A 22,491-nucleotide genomic window follows, 5' to 3' on the forward strand; every position below is an offset into this window, starting at 1 on the left:
GAACAACAGCCAATTACTGTACACTTCAGTTACAGTGTCTTTACTTACTCACCAGCAATAAGCACAATGAGTGTAGAGTTGGGGGTATGGTTTTCCAATATCGTGCTGCCAGCAGTGTTAAATGGCCCTCCTTGAACCTGGTTTCATTTGCCAACTAACAGACAGGTGGTGCAAGGCCAGGGGGCACTGTACACCCAGCTGTAACCTCATGTTGCTCAGGGGTATTTGTAACTGAAACAACAAGATATGTTTGAACTTCCACCATGGGCCTCAAAGGAAACTTCTGTGAACAAACGTGTGTCTCTGTGTAGGTAACAGCAGCCAAAGAGCTATGGAAATAGGAAAAGGGTCATTCATTCCCTCCGAACCGTACGATCCATAGACTGCACTCCAAATCAATGACACTTACCTGCCCAGCCTGGTTGACTCCCTGACTATAGATCCTCTCCCTGCTAATTCTGAGTGCTTAAATGCACGTTGTCCAAATGTTAGCTCAGCTCCCAAAGTTGAGTACAAGAGAGGTTTCAGTGTCAGCCAGCTGTTTCTTTTTACCATTTTGCAGTGACAAGGACAGTATTGACAAAATGGAAAGAAGATTGCACAAAGATTGCAGAGTTGCAGAGCCGTCACATAAGGCCACTCAGCCTGTTAAAGTGGAGTGGGATTGTTAGCCCTATGGCTTTTGGCAAGGAGCTATATAATCATCTGTCTGTTTCATACACAATGCCTTACTACCATTCTCTTTCCCAGAACTGGCGTCAGATGATGTGTTGCATTTTGCAATCATTTCCTCCAACCTCCTCATTTAACTGCTGTGAGCCCAAATGAGAGAAACTAGTTTTGGAGAAATGAGATTACAAGCAGTGTCTCCACAGATGTTGAAATGTGGAGCTGTTATTAATTGAACTGCAATGTTAGAGACTTAGAAAGGTTTTTCCCTCATTAAGGAAATCTCTGTTCGCTTCAGTTTAACAGCTCGCCTAGTGGTTTAAGTACAAGAACATTGATTATCTTTCACAGCTATGGCCTCAAGACACGTACTTAACTTCAGATGTGAAGTTTGTCTGGCTGTTGGTGTTACTTTAATGTTTAATGTTTTGTATATAACACAAAGTTTACGAATCAGAAAGATATTTTACTGTGAATAAGATTCCTGTCAATTTGATTCTAGATAGATTTTATCACTATCCTTTGAGAAATTGGCTCAACTTAATGTTTTACCAGCTGTGCCCTTTTTTACTGTCTGTATGGTTAGTTCTCACTGAGATTGTCAGATTAATTTCAAAATTGACTCTGTGCCTAGATTGCTTCCTTGACATTAAATCTTCTCCTTAAATGCACCTCACAGTTTTCCATGAACATCTGGCCTTCAAATAGAACAAACCTGGCTTAGGAACTTAAGTTGCTTCCTATTTAAAGCAACTGTTTCAAACCAGTGCCTTTTTAAAAAATAATTCAACATATTAATTCTCTCACTGTATTGACAGCACAGAAATGGGTCATTTGGCTCAAAAGGTCCCTGCTAGTAGTCATGCTTTAACTTAAGCCTTTGCTACCTCACTCCATCAAGGTCAGAAATCACACCACTCCAGGCTATCATCCAACAGGTTTATTTGAAAACCCAAGCTTTTGGAACCTTTGCTTCTTCAGGTGTTAGCGAGAGAGGTTGTATCAGATATAGAAATTATAAGTAAAAGATCAAAGCGTCACATCACTGATGAGGATGTATTAAGATGGTGTTAAATCCTTAATCATTTAGAAGGTTTTAATTGATTAGTACCTCTATGTAAATCCCTGAATTTCTTTCAAGTCACTGCCCTGAGTGAACTAAAGGTTTAATCAGTGTAAAGGAGAGGTGACATTTTAGGTCAGACAATGCATGTTCGGTGTGAGGCCTTGTTTAGAATCTGTTTGTGTTTTGTTTTGGAGCCAGATTGGTTTTATTTCTCAAGTAGGAATTTATAAATTGCCACTTTGACTTTCTGTAAATTGTGTGCTTTTTGAATAAAACAACAAGTATCTTCAAATATAAAAAAACATACACATTTAAATCTATGGGGTGAATTCTTGTGACTTGCTACTGTTTGGCTTTGAGAAGCCAATTCATTCTCAAAAATTCCATTGTTGGATGTCATAGTTTGCTCGTGGAGGGTTGCTTTGCTCAATTGGCTGGATGGCTGCTTTGCAATGCAGAGTGATCCCAACAGTATGGTTCAGTTCCAGTGAGGTAACCACAAAGGACTTTGCTTTTCAACCTCAACCATTGCCTGAGGTGTGGTGACCCTCAAGTGAAACCACCATCAGTTCTCTCTCTCTCACTCTCACTCTAATGACAGCGTGGTCCACTGGCACTGTGGCAGCTGTACCTTCCACTAACATTTTGTGTTTATGTTGACATGGTTAGTCTGACTCATACAGAAGCAAAATTAGAAGAATTCATCAATATCCTCAAAACTTTGTTAAATTTAAAGCCATAGCACTCAAGGAAGGCATTATTTTCCAAGAAACCACAGCACGTAAATTGGCACAAGATAATAGACACAGTTAATAAAAAGAAAATAATAAAATAATAAAAAGAAAACAAAGCGTGAAGCTGGATGAACACAGCATCTCTGATGAAGGATCTAGGCCCGAAACGTCAGCTTTTGTGCTCCTGAGATGCTGCTTGGCCTGTTGTGTTCATCCAGCTTCACACTTTGTCATCTTGGATTCTCCAGCATCTGCAGTTCCCATTATCTCTAATAAAAAGAAAAGGTGTTTTTTCAAAAGAATTGACACACACGTATGCACACGAGTATCTGTTTTACATATTCAGCTTCAGCCAAGACTTATGCAAACTATCAGACTGAAAACCTTAACATTTTTCTTTCCTGAGCCGTGGATGTTTTCCATTAGCTAATAAAATACACAATATCCAAACCTTTTAAACTGAAAGCCTAATGCTCAACTTTTCCAAGAACGATATCTCTCAGACTGTTGTTTTTAAGATAAACCACCATGCCTACGTAAAATTGATATTAGTCATTAAATTCCTTGAAATACACAGACTAAAATCTAGTTTTTAGTTTTTGTTTTAGATTTTGACTTTATTGTTTTGTGGTCCTCAAATACCAAAGCAGAGGTGTACAGTGAAAAGTTTGCAATGTTCCAATACACAGCAGCATCTAAGGTACACATACCTAGGTACAGAAGTTTAAGAACTAGCCACTAGCTCAAACTCAGACTCAAATTAAACAAAACTAAAATATAGATAAATCACACACCTACTTCACAGTAACCAATTTCATATTCTAAACACTAACTGGCTAAAGAAGTTTACTTTGAATTGAATTCCTTACTGTAATTATTGATGGCCATCCTGTATGTATAACATTATTGTGTCAGTTTGGGAGTCTTGAACTTTTTTGTTACTTAGTGCTGCTGATAAGGATGTTCTGACTAAAATAGGACAGTCCAGCAGCAAAAACAATTGCATGACATGTGGCTGTAAAGTGGATTTCTGCCTTAGTTTAAGAGAATCTGGAAAAGAAAAGACAAATGCTCCAACAAGCCAAAATTTACCGCTGGAGACATTTCCTCAATTCTTTTTATTTCCTAAGGGAGATGGTCACCCTACTGACAAAAGTCAGAACAGAGTGAAAGATATGATATTTCTCCTTCACTTGTATAGGAGATTGAAATCTTTGGTCTTCATCTCTGATCACTTGTGCAAGTTTTCACAATGCTACTGGAATCCCTACAGTGTGGAAGCAGTCCATTCAGCCCACTGAGTCAACACCACCCCTCCAAAGAGCACCACCCCCAGACCCAGTCCCCTACCCCTGTAACCCTGCATTTCCCATGGCTTATGGACCTAACCTGCACATTCCTGTACACTATCGGCAATTTAGCATGGCCAATCCACCTCACCTGCACATCTTTGGACTGTGGGAGGAGACCCGCACAGCCATAGGGAGAATGTGCAAACTTGACACAGACAGTTGCTTGAGGGTGAAATCAAACTCATGTCCCCGACGCTGTGAGAGCAGTGCTAACCACTGAGCCACTGTGCCACATTTTCTACATTCCGGATCCTTGCTCGTTAGTACGCTCTCTCTTAAAGTGATATCACATGCCATGAGGTATTCATTCCCTGCTGATTATGACAGCACCAAGAAGCACTGCTCAGAGCATCAAGGGTTGGGCAATGAAGTCAGCCTTGAAGCATCGCACGAACAAACAGATAAAAGCCGAGAGTAGCTGGTGGAATTGACATTTGATTAATAAAATCTTGAATTGCAATCCAGTGTAGAAATGTATAAAGAAGCAGCAGCACCAACTCTACCGCCCTCACCAGCAGAGAATTTGGTTGGAACCAACAAGCCAAGAACAAGGTGCTTCCCTCTAGCTGTAATGTGCTGATTTCTTTCCCTGAAGGACATTAATGAGCTAGATGGCTTCTTGTAGAAACCAACATGGTCACAATTAGAGATGATGGCAACTGTGGGAGTTTGACGAACACAGCAGGCCAAGGAGCATCCTGGGAGCACAAAAGCTGACGTTTCGGGCCTAGACCCAAGGGTCTAGGCCCGAAACGTCAGCTTTTGTGCTCCCAGGATGCTCCTTGGCCTGCCATGGTCACAATTAGAGCAGATTTTCATTAATTCAGATCTCACCATCTGTCATGGTGGGACTTGAGCCCACGTCGCCAGGATATGACTCTGCCTGTCTGGATTATGGGTCACTGACGTTACCACTATGCTTTCACCTCCTCATAACTATTTGTTGTTACCCATTGACATATGGTGGGTGGATCTCAAAATCAATGTATGTTATGGGGTGAGCTCAGGGATGGGTCGGAAGGTAGTGAGCTGGTGACTTAGCGCCATTTATTTGCCTTACCATCGAAAGCGAACCAAGCATGGGACTCCTAACATCGAACCCCCAGTCTCATGGTCATCATTATTGACTTTTGTAGAAACCCCCATCTGGTTCACTGATGACCCTTAGGGAGGGAAATCTGCCATCCCTACTGGGTGTGTGACCTACATGTGACTCTAGACCCACAGCAACGTGGTTGACTCTTAACTGGCCAAAGAAGCCAACCACATTGCTGTAGGTCCAGCTCTCCCTTTCGTAGTCATTGCCGCTTTAATGTAGTAGTTTTGCAACAGTAAAGTTATTTCATTCCAGAAATTCTGTAAACATCTGCGGGCCAGGCCTCTGTCCTTTACAAGTCCCAGCAATCTGAATGCACAGGGATTCCTTTCAAGAGTTGGGCTCTAAGACAAGGTGGACACAAGCGTTAAAGGTGATGGCAGTCAGCAGTGAAAGGGCAGCTTGTGATTACAGCTGCAGCCGAGTGTGTTGGTGCATTCAGTCTGGAGACTTTCTAAGCTGTCTGTCTGTGGTGAGTGGGCCCACTGAGCTGTTTGCAAGCACCTCCTGTTTCACAGCACACTGTAACCCCCTATACAGGCAAATAAAGGTTTGGTTATGACTGTTTGATTTGGCACAGTTGCTGCATAGTGGATAATTCTGCCTGTGGTTAGATTAGTGCTCGTAAGCTACATAATGCCCAGCTCGCTCTGACTATAAATAGAACAGTGGTGGAACAACAGGTGTCAACACTGAGCCCATGGACAAAAGGGGCGTTTGCAGCGAATTGGACCAAATTGTAACCTTATCTGCTCTGAGCCAGGAACTGCTTCCAACGTTTCGAGTGATCCAGCCTGACTGAGGCTCAGAGAACAATGCTGGGATTGTGCACTTCTGTATTGCCTGACCACAAAAAAAAATGTTTCTCCTGCTCCATGTTCCATGTTTACAGTGATCTTGTTCCGAGTGGCCAAATTGGCCTGGGCTACTGAGCAACAGCTCCATTCCCTGCTTACCCCAGTGACATCAACCCATACCCCAGATATATCCAAAGCAAAGTCTTACAGCCGCCCCAAACCCAACCAGGGTATAATTTATGCCCTACCTTGTAACTATGGAATAATGAATATCTATCTATTTTATAGATCACATAAACGTTGAATATAGAAGCTGGAGTAGGCCATTTGGCCTTCAGTTCTGTTCTGCCATTCCACGTGATCATGGCAGATTGTCCAACTCAGTCACCTGTTCTTGCTTTCTCCCTATACCCTTTGATCCCTTCAGTCTTATATCTGCTTATGTGTATTTATATCTGCAGCCTTATATCTGCATCTTTCTCGAAAGTCTTCAGTTTTTGGTCTCAACAGTTTCCTGTAGCAAAGAGTTCCACAGGCTCACCACTGTCTGAATGAAGAAATTCCTCCTCATTTCTGTCCTAAAAGGCCTACCCTATGTTCTTATACCCTAGTGCTGGACTCCCTTGTCATTGAGAACATCCTTGCTGTATTTACCCAGTCTAGTCCTGTTAGAATTTAGTAGGTTTTATGAGATCCCTCTTCATTTTTCCAAACTCTAATGAATATAACCCTAAACCATGCACATCATATATCAGTCAAAGATATTGAGCTATTCTCTGCTGCAGATCCTTTTGGATAGAAGTCTGACATTTGCCTCATTTATCCTTTTGATGATTATTTAATAAACATTGCCTGTCTTCCCTGCGGATAGTGAAGAGTTGACTCCATGCGATGAGATATAACTTACACTGGTACTTAATATACTTGAGGTACTTGCTACACACAGATAATGTTCTGGGGACCTGGGTTTAAATCCTGCCACAGTAGATGGTGGAATTTGAACTCAATAAATATCTGGAATTAAGAGTCTAATCCATTGCCAATTATTGGAAAAACCTATCTGGGTCACTGATGTCCTTTAGGGAAGGAAGCTGCCATCCTTACCTGGTCTAGCCTACATGTGACTCCAGACCCCAAGCAAAATGGTTGACTCATAACTGTCCTCTGGGCAATTAGGGATGGGCAATAAATGGTGGCCTAGCCAGTGATGTCCTCATCCTAGAATGAATGAATAAAGAACGCAGGTACTTCCAAAATCTTTCCTACTGTTTAAAGGCTTGACCGTTTTTGCACCCCCTCAGTGAGAACGGGGCGGGGTGGGATTGGGAGGGGGCCGATGGAGGTGGCCCTTACTGCCTTGGAACTTGCTATCCCAAAGTTTTAGCTCATGACCCCACTTGGGGTCCCAAGCTCACTTCAGGTTGTCAAGTTCTATACAAATGCACATAGAGTTTAACCACAGATCACAATGCTAACCAAGTCTGCCATGAACAGACTGGAACATGTAGAACAGAAACAGAAATAGCTGGAGAAACACAGCAGCTCTGGCAGCATCTGTGGAAAGAAAGCAAAGTTAACATTTTGGGTCCAGTGACTATTTCTGAATAGTAGCTAGGAAAAGGTGAGATACATATATATTTATATGTAGCTGCTATCGGTTCTGAAGAAGAGTCACTGGACTTGAAACATTGAGTCTGCTTTCTCTCCACAGTTGCTACCAGAACTATTGACTTTCTCTGGCAATTTCAGTTTTAATTGCAGATTTCCAGCATTTGCAGTTCTTTATTTTGTTTTTGGGAAATGTAGAACTTGATCCTCAGGAATTGTGAAGTAGCCTTTCATGTGAGAGTATCTTGAGTTTCTGGTTCTTGAAGGGATGAAATAGAAGTTTCTATAATAAAGTGCCAGATGATGCCATCATTACAGTATCACTGATAATCATCATGGAGCCTTCCATTGAATAGTAATTGCAGTCAACACTGAAACATGTCAGCACAGGATCTGCTTGTATATTTAAGTCATGTTAGCCAGAATTAAAGCATTATAGTATCCACAGTAAAAGTGGAAATTCCACCTATCCTTATTTTTATCAGACCAAAAATTTCAATCTCTTTCCTGCCTGTTGTTTATTCATTCCTTTACCCTTCACCATCCTCTACTTACTGCCAGGGAGGGTCTGTTTGCTTGGCCTTTCTGAATTGTTCATTGTAGTTCATGCCTTTGAGGTTATATGTATGCTGGAGTGGCCCTCAATGTCTCCAAATTGCCTCAGCTGCAGCTATCTCTCCAAGATGCCTGAGCTGCCAGCCCTGTGATTGGGTTACCAGAATCCAGAGACTCCACCCCCTGCTGTCTTTAACTGGACTGCGAGCATGGGGGGAAGGGACAGAAAATTATGGGGCTTTCTTTGCAAAAACATGGCTGCCATTGTCTGGCTTCTGGTAAGGTGGGTCCCGATGCCATGCATCCCAAATCCCATGAGCCCCTTTGTTTCCACAAAGACCTTCCCTTGGTCTTTAGCTGGAATACAGGATGTCCCCTTCCAAATCATCGATAGAATTTGTTGACAATTTACCCTCCGTCCCACCATCCCCAGGTGGTTGAAAGCTGAGTTTTCTGTCTTCCCACTTGACTCTACCCATTTCTCTGAAACTGGAAAGGGGACTGAACTGTGTAAGCCTAACTTTCTCAGCCACAAATAATACTGACAGGCTTCCTCATTTCCTGTATAAGCTGGAGTCCAACAGACATAAACATGGGTCAAATTTCTGGAACACCCTCCCTCTAACACCGTTGCGGGGGTAGCTACGCTAAGTGGATGGCAGGCGTTCCAGATGACAGCTCACCACCACCTTCACAAGGATAAACTAGGGTCAAGCAATAAATGGTGGCACGGAAAATAGGAAACAAAATTCTTCAAATGCTTCTGAAAGAAAAAGGGAGTTTGGAATGCTAGCCCTTCTTTGGTCCTTTTCTGCCTCCTGGCTACTATCTGAGTATAAATACAGTTATTGAGCTTGCTTCGTCCACTGTACACCCTTTGAAAAGTGGGTTATAATGAGCATTTGAAATTAATTCAAATATTCTATATATAATACTCCACGGAAAGCAGCGTGGAGTAAAGCAAAAGGTGTGTCATTGCTCAGGTGCCCTCAAAAATTATTGAATTCTACCATCAAACTGTTGGCACATTCTGTCAATGATTTGGAGGGTGACATCTTGTACTCCAGAGCTTCTTAATTCTACCACCAACCCACCCTCCCCACCCCGATTATACACACTGTATAATATCCCTATAAAGCAGTCTCACTTTACACCCTCTATATGGTGGAAGTTACTTTGAACATCCCATTAATACTAAAGAATGTGGAGGAATTAAGTACAATCACCAAAGAATCATAGAATCCCTGGTGCAGAAACAGGCCATTCAGCCCATGAAGTCTACACCAGCCCTCCAAAAAGCATCCCACCATGTCCAACCCTCTACCTTATGCTTGTAGTTTCTATGGCTCAGTCCCAAAATGGCCACCCCCTTATCCTGAGAGTTGTTTCGAGATTCCCTGACCACAGTAAGCAATGTCTGTGCTCTCCCAGTTAAACATCCCTAATTTTGAATGTTTCATTGAGATCACCTCTCATTCTTCTGAAACCCAAACAGTATTGATCCAATTTACTCATCCTCCTATCATAAGACAACCACATTCTAGGGGCCAGTCTCATGAACCTGGACTGTACTCATGTATCTTTCCTTAAATTTTGATTGCACCTCAAAGATTGCACCCATTACTCAGGGTGTGGCCTCACAAAAGCCCAGCATAATTGTGGCAATTGAAACATTAGGGGTGGCACAGGGGTTAGCACTGCTGCCTCACAGCGGCAGGGACCTGGGTTCGATTACAGCCTTGGGTGACTGTCTATGTGGAGTTTGCACTTTTTCTCTGTGGGGTTCCTCTGGGTGCTCTGATTTCCTCCCACAGTCCATAGATGTGCAGGTTAGGTGGGTTGGCCATGTTAAATTGCCCTGTGGAGTCCAAGGATGTGCAGGCTAGGTGGATTAGTCATGGGAAATGCTGGGCTACAGTTCTGGGTGAGTTGTTCTTTGAAGGGTCAGTGTGAACCCAAAGGGCCGTATAGCCTCTTATCTGCACTGTAGAGGTACAATGATTCCATCTACAAAGCATAAGTCAGGAGTGTGATGGAATACTCTCCACTTGCCTGGATGAGTGCAGCTCCAACAACAGTCAAGGAGCTTGACACTATCCAGGACAAAGCAACCTGCTTGACTGACATCGATCACCACCTTCAACATTTATTTACTCCATAGTAATGTGTACCAGCTATCGCATATTGTGGTGCCAACTACTGGTGGTTGGGATAGAGTGCTGCCACCAATCCTGCCTTCTTTGCTGTGTCAGAGAACCCTACTAGAGGATGGACCACTATTGAGTCTTAACAAGAAGAGGCACTTGTCTTACAAAACAGTATGTAACTTATTGCACAATAGTAATAGGTCCAAGTTGCATTCACTGATTTGGCATTATTACAGAGATTGTCAGGAGCCAGAGCCTTTGGACCTTGAGCTGCTGCCTCTCCTCCAGCCAAAGGCTGTGTGACACCATCAGATTGAGTGGTGCTAAATTCAGCTCCGGTGTTAGCTCCTTCAGAACCATTAGCTTATACAACACCGTTTGGAAGATCATTACTTCATAGACAGCACCATCCAAATCCATGACCTCTACCTTCCAGAAGGACAAGTGCAGCGGAGGCATGGGGACATCATCTCCTGCAATTTCCTGTCTTAGTCACAGTTCAGCCTGACTTGGAACTATATTACCATTCCTTCATTGTCACTGGGTCAACCCTCAAACAGCCATTCGAACAGGTCCCTACCATCCATGAACCACTATGCTTCAGAATGTAAACTTACAACCAATACCTTAAGGCCGGTTAGGAACTGGCACTAAATGCTGCCTAGTCAGTGACTCTCACACCCTGAGAACAAATAAAGAAAATCCTCAAAAGTGAACTTCAGTCTAAGTGTAAGATGAAAACTAGTAGATGAAACAAAGGGATTAGCGTCTGGACTGATTCACATCTGCTGCCTCAATATTACACAGCAGGCCACCTGAAAAGAAACCTTGGAACTATTTTCTGTCTGGCTTATCTCTGAGATCAAAAAGATCAAGCTGAAAGGCAGAAGTGGCCTTTTTAATGCTCACAGTTTAAAGATTTTGGAACTGACTGCTCCCAGTGTCCTGGCCAAGGCTCATAAGTAGTTACTTATAAATAATTACACTCTGTGAGGTGTTTTTGTCTGAATGAATTGTGAACAGTAAATATTCTCCTCAGCATATGGAAATGTTTTTGCCGGTAACTGTTGTGACTGTTGCACTGACTACACTTGGATTGAGATTTTCAGGATTTTGTATTAACTCATTAAACACCAGTGCAGTGATTGTAATGCAAGAGACTCACACTTGGAGTACAGATCTAAACAAATTCTCAGTCTTAAAACCTGACCACCCACATGCATACACACACATGCATGCACGCACGCACAAACACACACACGCGCAGACGCACAAACACACACACGCACAAACACACGTACACACATGCACAAACACACGCATGCACATGCACTTACACACACACACACACACACACACACACACACACACACACACACACACATACATTTATACTTTGATGTTAATACCCTCGTTGTGTCTTTGAAAAGTTTTATTACTGCCATGAGAGGACTTCAGGACACATTTATTAACTGGCCTTTTGATATCATTCTTAAAGAGATATGCTGATAATTCTAGCCCAAAAACATCATATGAAATGGCTGAACAAATCATTAAGGCTGTGTATGCACAGCACGTCAGTAAGGACAATGACCAAATCTTACAGCACCAAAGAGGAGGCCATTCAGTCTAATGTGTCTGTACTCACCCTTTGGAAGAGCTATCAATTAGTCTTGCCTCTCTGCAATGGAGCTGGAGATAGGGATGTTGTCCCTGTGCCCTCCAAAGCCCATCTGTTCTCTCTGCCACTCTCAGAAAGGCAGCCTCCATCCTTCCATCCTGACCTATCACCTATATCAAATGTTAGGATGCCGTCTCTGATTGGATGCCTCCCTGGAAGTTCCATTGTATAACTTCCTGACACCCAGCACCCAATTCCCACATTCTAGCCATATGTAACATCCTGGAATAGTCACTGCTCAGGAGACCATTCACCCATCCTATCTGAGATGGCTGTTTGAAGGAACTAAGTGCCATTCTTGCTTCTCTGTGCTGCTGGCCCGCTGTCCTCCTCCAGCTCCACACTATGTTATTTCTGACTCCAGTATTGGCAGTTCTTACTATCTCTAAGTGCCACTCTGTTGTCTTTACCCTATGGCCCTGAAAATGCTTCAGTTTCAGAAAAGGATCCAGCTCCTTTTCAAAAGAATTGAGTGGGCCTGCCTCCACCACACTGTAAGGCCATCCGCTCCAGATCTGACCCTCTCGCTGCATTTCTCCTCCAATCTCTGTTTCTTCTTTTGGCACTGACCTGAAACCTGTGCCGTCCCAGTCCCGATCCCTCCCTCAGTGGGAACCATTCCTTCCTCTCTGCACCATTCAGATCCCACATGGTTTGGAACATCTCGGCCACACCAACTCTCGGCCTTGTCTTCTCTAAGCCCCAACTTCTCCAAAACCTTGGGTATGCCAATTGGAAAGGCTGGAAATTCTTCTCTAGTTGATTTCACAATTTTCCGGTGTCCATCAAAATGTTTATAACTAACTTAAACTTTGAAAGAAACCTATTGGAAAGGTATGTTTTAATGCTTCTGTTTGATTTTCCTCGGGATGCCCAAGGCTGTATTCTAATGATTTATTATTAATGTTTAGAGGGTACAGGGCTCTCTCAGAGGTTGATAATCTTATTTCAAATCTCCCTCCACTCTTTCAGGTCTTTGAGCCTCTTGATGTCTCCCAGCTCCTTGCCCTGATCTCCTGTAAACCCTGCCTATTTACTCCAGTCTTCCCTGCCACTCATTTGCAATACCAGGGTCACAAGCTACATACTCCTCATACTGCTCAACCTCTCCATGGATTTCCAGCTAAACCATCCTCCGAGGTTTCTCCTTCAACATTCATCACGGAGGGATGTGCAGTTCCTCTGATGAAGGGTCTAGGCCCGAAACATCAGCTTTTGTGCTATTGAGATGCTGCTTGGCCTGCTGTGTTCATCCAGCTCCACACTTTGTTATCTTGGATTCTCCAGCATCTGCAGTTCCCATTATCTCTGATGTGCAGTTCCTACCTGCTTGAGTACATTTCCAATTAGGCCTCCTATTTTCTCTCACGTACTGTCAAGCACCCACTTCCCCCACTCTGATCTACACCTTGCCAACATCATTTGAAGGTGCATCAAGCATTGGGGTAGCTAACTGGTTAGCACTCCTGCCTCACAGTGCCAGGGACCCTGGTTTGATCCCACCCTTCGGCGACTGTCTGTGTGCAGCTTGTGCATTCTCCCTGTGTCTGCGTGGTTTTCCTCTGGTTGTTCTAGTTTCCACCCAAAAGTGAAGCTACATAGATTGGCCACGCTAAAGTGCAGGATGGGCAGGTTAACTATGGTAAATATGGTCTTACAGGGATATGGTGCGTTGCTCTTTGGTGGACGCTGAATGGCTTCTAACTGTTCTGTAGGGATTCTATGATTAGGAAGGCATTTTATTGCACAAGGATTTACATTCAGAAGTAAGGATTATACAGGGCTTTGGTGAAACCACACCTGAACCTTTTCGGCCTCCCTACCTGAAAAAGGATATGTTTGCCACAGAGGGAGTGCAGTGAAGGTTCACTAGGCTAATACCAGACATACAGAAGTGGCCTGTGAGGAGAGATTAGTTCAGTATTTGGGGCCGTATGGTGACTCAGCGGTTAGCACTGCTGCCTCATTGCGCCAGGGACATCAGTTTGACTCCAGCCTCAGGCGACTGTCTGTGGAGTTTGCACATTCTCCCCATGTCTGTGTGGGTTTCCTCCCACAGTCCAAAGATGTGCAGGTTAGGCAGATTAGCCATGAGAAATGCAGGGTTACAGTATAGGGTGCGGGCGTGGGTCTGGGGGGCGTGCTCTTTGGAGGATCGGTGTGGACTCGATGGGCCAAATGGCCTGCCTCCACAATATGGGGATTCTATCATTTACTGGAGTTTAGAAGTATTTAAAATTCCAACAGGGCTGAAAAGACTGGATGTAGAGAGATTGTTTTCTCTGAACCAGGGGACACAATCTTGGGATATAGGCTAAACAATTTAGGACTGAAGTGATGAAAATTTCTTCACTTAAAAAAGTTGTGAACCTGTGGAATTCTGTACCACAGAAAGCGGTGGAGGGAAAATCACTGAATATATTCAAGAAGAAGATAGATACATCTTTTATACGTTAAAGGCATTGAAAGGTATAGGGAAAAAGTTGATGTGTAGAGACATAGAGACATTGAGGTGGAGAATCAGCCATGATCATATTGAATGGCCTACTCCTGCGCCTAGTTTCAATGTTTCTATCAGCAGATACAGGATTATCTTCCACTTACACAACATCAATAGCTAACTCTACCTGTCTAGTACCACTGGGAGAGGCAATGGCATAGTAGTATTATTACTGGACTGTTAATCCAGAAATCCAGATAATGTCTGGGGGAGCCTGGGTTCGAATCCTGCCACGGTAGATGGTGGAATTTGAATTCAATAAAATATCTGGCATTAAGAATCTAATGATGACCACAAATCAATTGTCAGCAGGGAAAAAAAAATTCCCATCTAGTTCACTTAACATCCACTAGGGAAGGAAATTGCCATCCTTACCTGGTCTTGGCCTACATGTGACTCCAGAACCACAGCAATGTGGTTGAGTCTTAATTGCCCTCTGGGCAATAAATGTTAGCTCAGCCAGTGACACCCTCATCCCAGGAATGAACTATAAAAAAGAACACTTCTGAATGTTTGAGTGCTGCCAACTGCTTGCAGGACATTAGATCTTGCTGTTTGTATGGCTGGTCTACCTGGTAGAGTTTGTGCCTGTTGGCATTCTGGGAACCTCTGAGCTGGAGAACTCTTAGAAACATAGAAAAATAGGAACCAAATTGGAACATTCAGCTCACTGAGTCTGTTCTGCTATTCTATTTCAACACCACACTCCTGCTTTCTACCCATGCTCCCTGACACCTTGAATTTCTAGAAATCTATCTGTTTCTTTCTTAAAAATATTCCATAACTTCATGTCTACAGCTTCCTGTGGTAGAGAGTTCCACAGGGTCAGCAGCCTGTGCGTGAAGATATTTCTCCTCAATTCAAAATGACCCATTGCATCTTGCAATCTTTTTGTAGATTCTAGGTTCTGCTTGTTTTCTTTTTGTATCTGTATCTGGGACACAATTCCTGTGGATACCAGAGCATTGCTGTCATAATCCTTGACCTTGATGATATGCTCTGTAGCTGTTTGTATCACTCAGGCCTGTTGGTGCAGTACGTTGTGTTTACCGCCCTCTGCTGTCTGATAGGTGTTACTGCTCAAGAGCAATTCCGTGAAAGCAAAGCATATTACTTTGGACCTGAAACATGATCTCTGTTTCAGGCAATGGCCTGGTGGTATTATCAGGGGACTGTTAATCCAGAGACCCAGATAACATTCTGGGGACCTGGGTTCGAGTCCTGCCCACAGCAGGTGGTGGGGTTTGAATTCAATAAATATCTGGATTTAAGAGTCTAATGATGGTCGTGACTCCATTGCTGATTGTTTGGGGGGAAAACCCATCTGGTTCACTACTGTCCTTTAGGGAGGGAAGCTGCCATCCTTACCTGGTCTGGCCTACATGTGACTCCTGAACCGTAGCAATGTGGTTGACCCTTAACTGCCCTCTGGGCAATTAGGGATGGGTACTAAATGTTGCCTAGCCAGCAACACCCTCACCCTGTGAATGAATAATGAAAGAAAATTGATGTTGGTTCACATCACCAGGGATCACAGATTTGATGTAATTGGTAGAAGGATTAGAGGGGACAAGAGGAAAGATGTTTTAGCCAGAAAGTGGCAGGGATCTAGAGCTCGCTGCCTGGAAATGTGGGTGAGTGGAATTCGCTGCCCAGTTTGTTGGCTGAGGCAGAAATCTTATGGAAAAGGAACCTGCATCTGGCTGTAGTCTGACAGACTGTGGATTGGTTGCTGGACAGTGGGCTAGGGTGCAGACACGATGGACTGAAGGGACACTTTCCATGCTGTAACATTTCGTCTGTACTTGCCCCGTGGGATACCGCTCTGTTAGATCAGTACATTGGAGACATTTTCCTAATCAACCTGTTCAGAGATGTTATTGCAAGCAGATAGGACTTGAAACTTGGCCCTTTGCTCAGTGGAACTGCACTGTAGGAGTCTGTATCAACATGTTGCACTCTAGGATTTTGGCTTATTGATAATTTGACAAAAAAAAGCAGAACATAATAGTCCGTAAGCCAATCAGTTTGCATAGCCTGATCATTTGATTTTAGGAAAGATTGTGGCTTTGGACTGGGCTTCATTCACTGGGCTTTAGACTCTTGTGACATATCATTTGAAAGCTCAGCGTGTGAAAGCGACGGGAAGAGGGTGATGTTTGTCTAACAGCTGAACTGTCTTGTTCCCACAGGTTGACAATGCCAAAGTGCTGCACTATGTTGGCGCTGGAGTAGGGTTCCCCAGCAGTATGCTATTCATCTGTTTCCAATCGGTGCTCACTTACAGGATAGCAAAGAACTCCCTGGACTACCAAATAGGCCACTGCCGAGCATTCCTCACCATTGTGGCCTTCGTCAATCTTGTTATGAGTATCCTTTCTGCAGTGCACCTCTTTCAGGAGTATCACCTCCATTATCCCCAAATCCTATCCCAAATACAATCGAGAAAATCATCACCAGTTTATAAATTCCTTAACCATCTTTCCAGGTGGGGTCTTCTTCATTCAGGAGAGCTCCCAGCTCCAGCACGCGGCAGCTATCTGCGAGTGGGTTTTCACCATCATCATCCTCATTTTCTACGGGACTTTTGCCATGGAATTCAGCTCCATCACTCAAAACACCTTCCTTGAAATGCTGGCAAAGAGACACCAGAAGACAAACTGTAAAGCAGAGACCAACATGGTGGCCCCCAGCTCAGGCATCAACCGCACCCAAGAGGCCATCACCGTGATCTAAGCTTCGAAATCTCCACAGACAGGTCGAGCTATTAACTCTGCTGTAAAACATTGGTGGACCCCGAGTAGGGATGTGGGCTGGGGGTATCTGTGGAGCATTACTGCCTGTTACAATGGAGGGGGAAATAAATCATGAAATACCTCAGATCCTTGAGCAAACCAGGGATACTGTCACACGAAAGCCATCGCAAAAGGACCAAACCTCTCCTTTTCTCCAATGGTATTTTTGCAACATTTTTATGAAATGTAATTTTTTTTATAAAAATTTGATTTTTATAACAGAAATGAATTATATATTTTATGGCAGCAAGTGATTCAACCATTCAGAGTATCGTGAAAGGCATTCGATGCCTGTAAGTTGCTTGTAACACAGACCGTTGTAAATGGGACAGGTCAACATTCAAATTGAAATGATAAAGTTCACTTTTTAAAGTGTCATTTCCATTTATTGGTAGCTGATTTCTGTGTGTTTTCCTGTTACCTTTCACTTCCAGTCTGAACATGGGTGACCACGGTTTCTAACATATTAACATTCCCACTTGCTGGAGAGTTGTCGGTAGCTAGAGCAGGTTAACCAGTGCAGAAACCTCACCCTGGATCTGTGTGCTCCCACCTTCCCTGCCCTGGCCCCGCATCTACCTCCTTCCCTCATTCCCTGTGTCGTTTTTAACTGATTGACCCTCTGGCTCCGTTGCTCTTCTCCCTCTCTGAGAGGATGTGCCCGGCCCACATTCTGTCAGAAGCCTTTGGTATTGACCCATGAATCCATTGAACTTCGCTGTCCACATTTTTCCCTGGGTCCTTTGTCCTCGTTCAATCCTAAAACCTTCCAATATCTCGGCACTCCTCCAATCCCAGTCTCTTGTGTGGAGATAGTAAGAACTGCTGATGCTGGAGTCATAGACAACATGGTGTGTAGCTGAAGGAACACAGCAGGCCAGGCAACATCAGAGGGGCAGGAAAGCTGACCTTTTGGGTCGGGACCCTTCTTCAGACTTGCCTGCTCCTCTGATGTTCCTCCAGCTCCACACTGTGTTATCTCGGTCTCTTGCATGCTTCTTTTCATTTCTCCCCCATTTTTGTGTGCCTCCAGCCAACTAGTCCCTAAGTTCTGGAAACCCTTCACCAAACCTCTCTGTCTCTGCCTTTATCTATCTCTCTTCCTCTTCTCTTCCTGATGCACCTTAAAACTTCTGACAAAACTTATCGTTCCCTGTCTTAGTATTTCATCACAGTGCCAATTTTGTTGGTAGCTTTCCTTTGGGACATTTTTGCTATGTTAAAGGTGCTAGGTTGTTGTACAAGCATACAAAGTGCCCAGGCACACTGTACAGTGACAGCAATTTCTGATATTCCCACGGTGCTATCTGCTGGCACATGGTTCTTCATAAGGCCTAAGTCTCTTTTGTGTGTGACAAACAATTAGACCGTATAAGTTGTCGAATATTTTTTAACGCGCCATGTACACATTTTAAAGAAACAATTGTACGATCAGAAATGTACGATCATTTGCTCTTGTAAATAAACTACATCTGTAGCCACCTTATCATCATTTAAAAATCTGAGATAGAAATATATACCAAGTGACAGTCTCCATGTGGAGGGGTTGTATTCTGCCTACAGTCCAGGTACGAGAGGTGAGGACAGAGTGTCAGAGTTTGACTGAGTGTGGCATCCAGGAGCCTGAGCAAAACTGGAATCATTGGGAATCTGGGGGGCACTCTGAATTGATTAATGCTTAGTACAAGGGAAAATGGTTATTGGCAGTCATCTCAGCAAGGACATCATTGCAGACTAGATACTTTCCAAACAAACTATTCAGGGATGTTATGACCCATCTCTGGGGGACGTGGGGCTCGAACATGGGCCTTCTGTCTAAGAGGTAGGGACATTACCACTGCACCACAAGAGTTGTTCTAGACCCAACCATCTTCAGCTGATCATCGGTGATCTTCCCTCCATCATAAGTTCAGAAATGGGGATGTTTGCTGATTGCATTATGTTGAGCCCTTTCCCCACCTGGGTTTGGTCTCTACTCCATGTACACAATGGCACAAACAGGTAGGTCAGGTAATCAATCAAACCCCTTTACTGAGAATATGTCCTCTACAAGTATCCTCACACAACTGGCATTTGGCATTACCACATACATGAGACTGTCCTCGGGTGGTTGATCTCTCCAAGACTTGACTAGTTGTCCAGTCCATTACTCCATGATGATCGAACTGTTCTCAAGTTCCTCATGTTTATAATCATAGAATCCCAACTGTGTGGAAATGGGGCTTTCATCCTATTAAACCCTCACCGACTGTCCTTCCCTATCCCTGTAACCCAGCATTTCCCATGGCTAGTCCACCTGGTCTGCTTATCCCTGGATGGATGCTATAGACAATGTCCAATCCACCCTAACCTGCACGCCTTTGGACTGTGGGAGGAAACCCACGCAGAATGTGCAAACTCCACCCAGACAGTTGCCTGAGGGTGGAATCGAACCCAGGTCCCTGGCGCTGTGAGGCAGCAGTGCCAACCACCAAGCATTTTGCCACCCTCATAATATGTAGTATGTTACTATAGCTGATTCTTACACCCTCTTCAGAATATCACACAAAAGTGACATGTATGATAACAAAGTGTGAGGCTGGATGAACACAGCAGGCCAAGCAGCATCTCAGGAGCACAAAAGCTGACGTTTCGGGCCTAGACTCTTCCAATTCTTTGTCGTTTGTGGCTGGATATATTTGCATTCGCTGTTGCCTGTCTTCCTCCCTGAGGCTTTCTTGCACGTTGTTCCAGTTTTCTCAAGGTTTCTAAAAGTTCAACCTTTGACAAAGCAAAGGAAAAAACAACTTTCCTGCTTTCCAAGGCCTTCTCAAAGGTAAACAGTCTCAATTCTTATCTTTTCAGGCAGACATTGAGTTCCTTTATCCACAACTGCAGGTGGGAGGCCTTGTCTTTAAGCAAAATGCTGAGAAATGCATTTGTTTTTAACCCTTGCCCAGCTGATCCTTCAGTTGTTGTTGCCTTCCTCTCCTTTGCCACCCATTTTATCCATCTCTGCACACAGAGCTGTTCGGTGTCACCGACAGTGGAATATATAAATACAAAAGATCAATACATAACACTACACACACACACATTATTATGACCAATGTTTATAGCACTGAATCTGAGGCTAAGGACAGGAATATAGAAACAAGACTTAAGTTGAGCTGAAGCCCAGCAGCACCATTCGCAACTCCACAGATATTGAAGCAGTTCATGTCCATATACAGCAAGATCTGTACCAAATTGTGACTTGGATTGTTAAGCGGCAAGTAACATTAGTGCCACAAGTGCCAGGCAATGATCTTCTCCAACATGAGAGAATCCAACGGTCTCCCATTGACATTATTACTGAATTCCCTACTGTCAACATGCCCACACAGGGGGTTACTGTTAACTAATAATTGAACTGAAACAACAAGTCATATAAACACAGGGGATACAAGAGCAGGTCAGAGGCTAGGAATACTGTAGGGAGTAACTCACCTCCTGACACCCCAAAACATGCCCACCATCTACAAGTCAGGAGTGAGACGGAATACTTACCGTTTGCCTTGATGAGTGCAGCTCGAACAACACTCAAGAAGCTCAATATTTGCCAGGAACATGAACAAAGTTGCTGGAAAAACTCAGCAGGCCTGGCAGCATCTGTGAAGGAGAAAACAGAGTTAACGTTTCGGGTTCAGTGACCCTCAGAACTGTTCTGAGGAAGGGTCACCGGACCTGAAACGTTAACTCTGTTTTCTCCTACTCAGGTGCTACCAGACCAGCTGAGCTTTTCCAGCAACTTTGTTCATGTTCCTGATTTACAGCATCTGCAGTTCTTTTGGTTTTTGTTCAGTATTAGCCAGGACAAAGCTTCCCACTGTATTTGGCACCACCTTAAATTTTCAGCCTGTTGTATGAGTATGCAATGCCAACAGAGGTTGGGTGGCTGGCTGCTACAATTTCCTCTTCTACAGACTCCACTTGGTCTAAAGTGTTAGAGAAAAACCACTTGACAGTCAAATGAGGAGAGGCTCTGCCTTGAACAACATGTAGTCTTTGCAAGATAGCAGTCAAGTAAAAGTTACATAAGTAAGATCAAAGTATCATGAGACCAAGGACAAGGGATCTGCTCCTTTGAGGTCCCAAAATGCTCTGCCTCTTCCCAAACAAACCCTTTAGCATCATCAGAATGGGTGGAGCTTAAAGTAATCTTTGGCATTAACCCTTTCAAGCCCACTGCGTTATACAACCCACTCTCTCCACCATTCACAGCAGTGGCAGTATGCTGTAACAACTCGCCCAGGTTCCTTCGAAAGCCCCTTCCAAATCCACTAACTCTATCGCCTGGAAGGACACCAGTAGACCTGATCTGTACATTATACACTTCCTGGCCAGGAGATATTTCAGTAATGACAGGCATGGGAAGTAAAACAGCATGTGGTGAAGGGATTTATGCCTAGTATCTTGATTGTTCATTCAGTGCATCATCCACCAAAACAGGTGCCTATCGAACACAGTAGCTTCCAGCTGACAGTCACAAGATATTCTTCTGCAACTTGGCCTGAAAAACAATAATGTTTGTAAATTTTACACATTTGTATATAATAGTTTAATAATATTTGATAAATCCTGTTAAATCGTAGATGTGTACGATTTTGTCAGACTGTACAACAACTGTGTCTAAATGCTCCATAAACCATAAATAAATGCAGCAGATTCACACGGGGAAATGGTGAACATTGTAAAACTGGGAAAAGTCTGTGGTGTGTTTGGAATCATCAGTTGTTTCTGGGGAATGGAGGATTGAATTTGTATTAACAGTTGTTGAAGTGATTTTGCTACATCAAAACAAATGCAAAGTGCAAGTTCATCTGAACTTACTCTACTGATTCAAAGCAGTTATGAGTTAATTGTTGATAATGTCTACTGTGTGATTTTTGCAATATCCAATCACTCTCATGAGCTAAAACACCAACAGAACTGAAGTTAATGAACTGTGTGCTCTCTGCAAATTGGGTTTGGCCTTAGGATAGGTGGAAATGAAAGATTAGAATTTTTATACCATCTTTTCTTGAATTTAGCAAGTAATAATGAATGTTACAGTCAATGAGTCTGTTTGGAAGTATATTCACTGTCGTAATGTGGGAAAGCGAGCAGGAAATTTGTGCACAGCATGATCCCACAGGCAGCCAATGTGAAAATCTTTCTTCCAGTACTGCATCCATGGGTCAGGCCGGGCTGAAAGTCTCAGAATGGGACATGAAGCCCCAATCTGCTGACTCAGCCACATAAATGCTTCAATAAGCTGTGAGGAATTATATAGAGCTAGGCCTCTCATGTAGAGAACAATGTGACCATGGGAAAATGGGGAGGGACAATAGTCATGGTGATATGGTCAAGGTTCACACAGAAGATTGAGAACGATGCTGTGCCTCAAAGAGTGGTAAAAATATCATCGTGTTATGTAATTAAATATAAATTTCACCTCAGCAGTCGGGAGAAACTGGTGACTCTGTTAGAA

The 22,491-nt window shown here is 43.5% G+C and overlaps 1 protein-coding gene across 3 annotated transcripts in view; it reads left to right on the top strand.

The window, feature by feature from the left end:
- Positions 1-20,562, top strand: part of LOC125467419 (transmembrane protein 150A) — a 93,647-nt gene extending 73,085 nt beyond the window's left edge. For all 3 annotated transcript variants that reach the window (XM_048563221.2, XM_048563220.2, XM_048563222.2), the window contains 2 exons: positions 16,398-16,575; positions 16,694-20,562. In XM_048563221.2, the coding sequence (XP_048419178.1) occupies positions 16,398-16,575; positions 16,694-16,941 (426 nt within the window). In that variant the 3' untranslated portion in view covers positions 16,942-20,562. The remainder of the gene's footprint in view (positions 1-16,397; positions 16,576-16,693) is intronic.
- Positions 20,563-22,491: the final 1,929 nt, after the last annotated feature.

Source organism: Stegostoma tigrinum, chromosome 37, assembly GCF_030684315.1.
Source record: "Stegostoma tigrinum isolate sSteTig4 chromosome 37, sSteTig4.hap1, whole genome shotgun sequence".
NCBI lineage: Eukaryota > Metazoa > Chordata > Chondrichthyes > Orectolobiformes > Stegostomatidae > Stegostoma > Stegostoma tigrinum.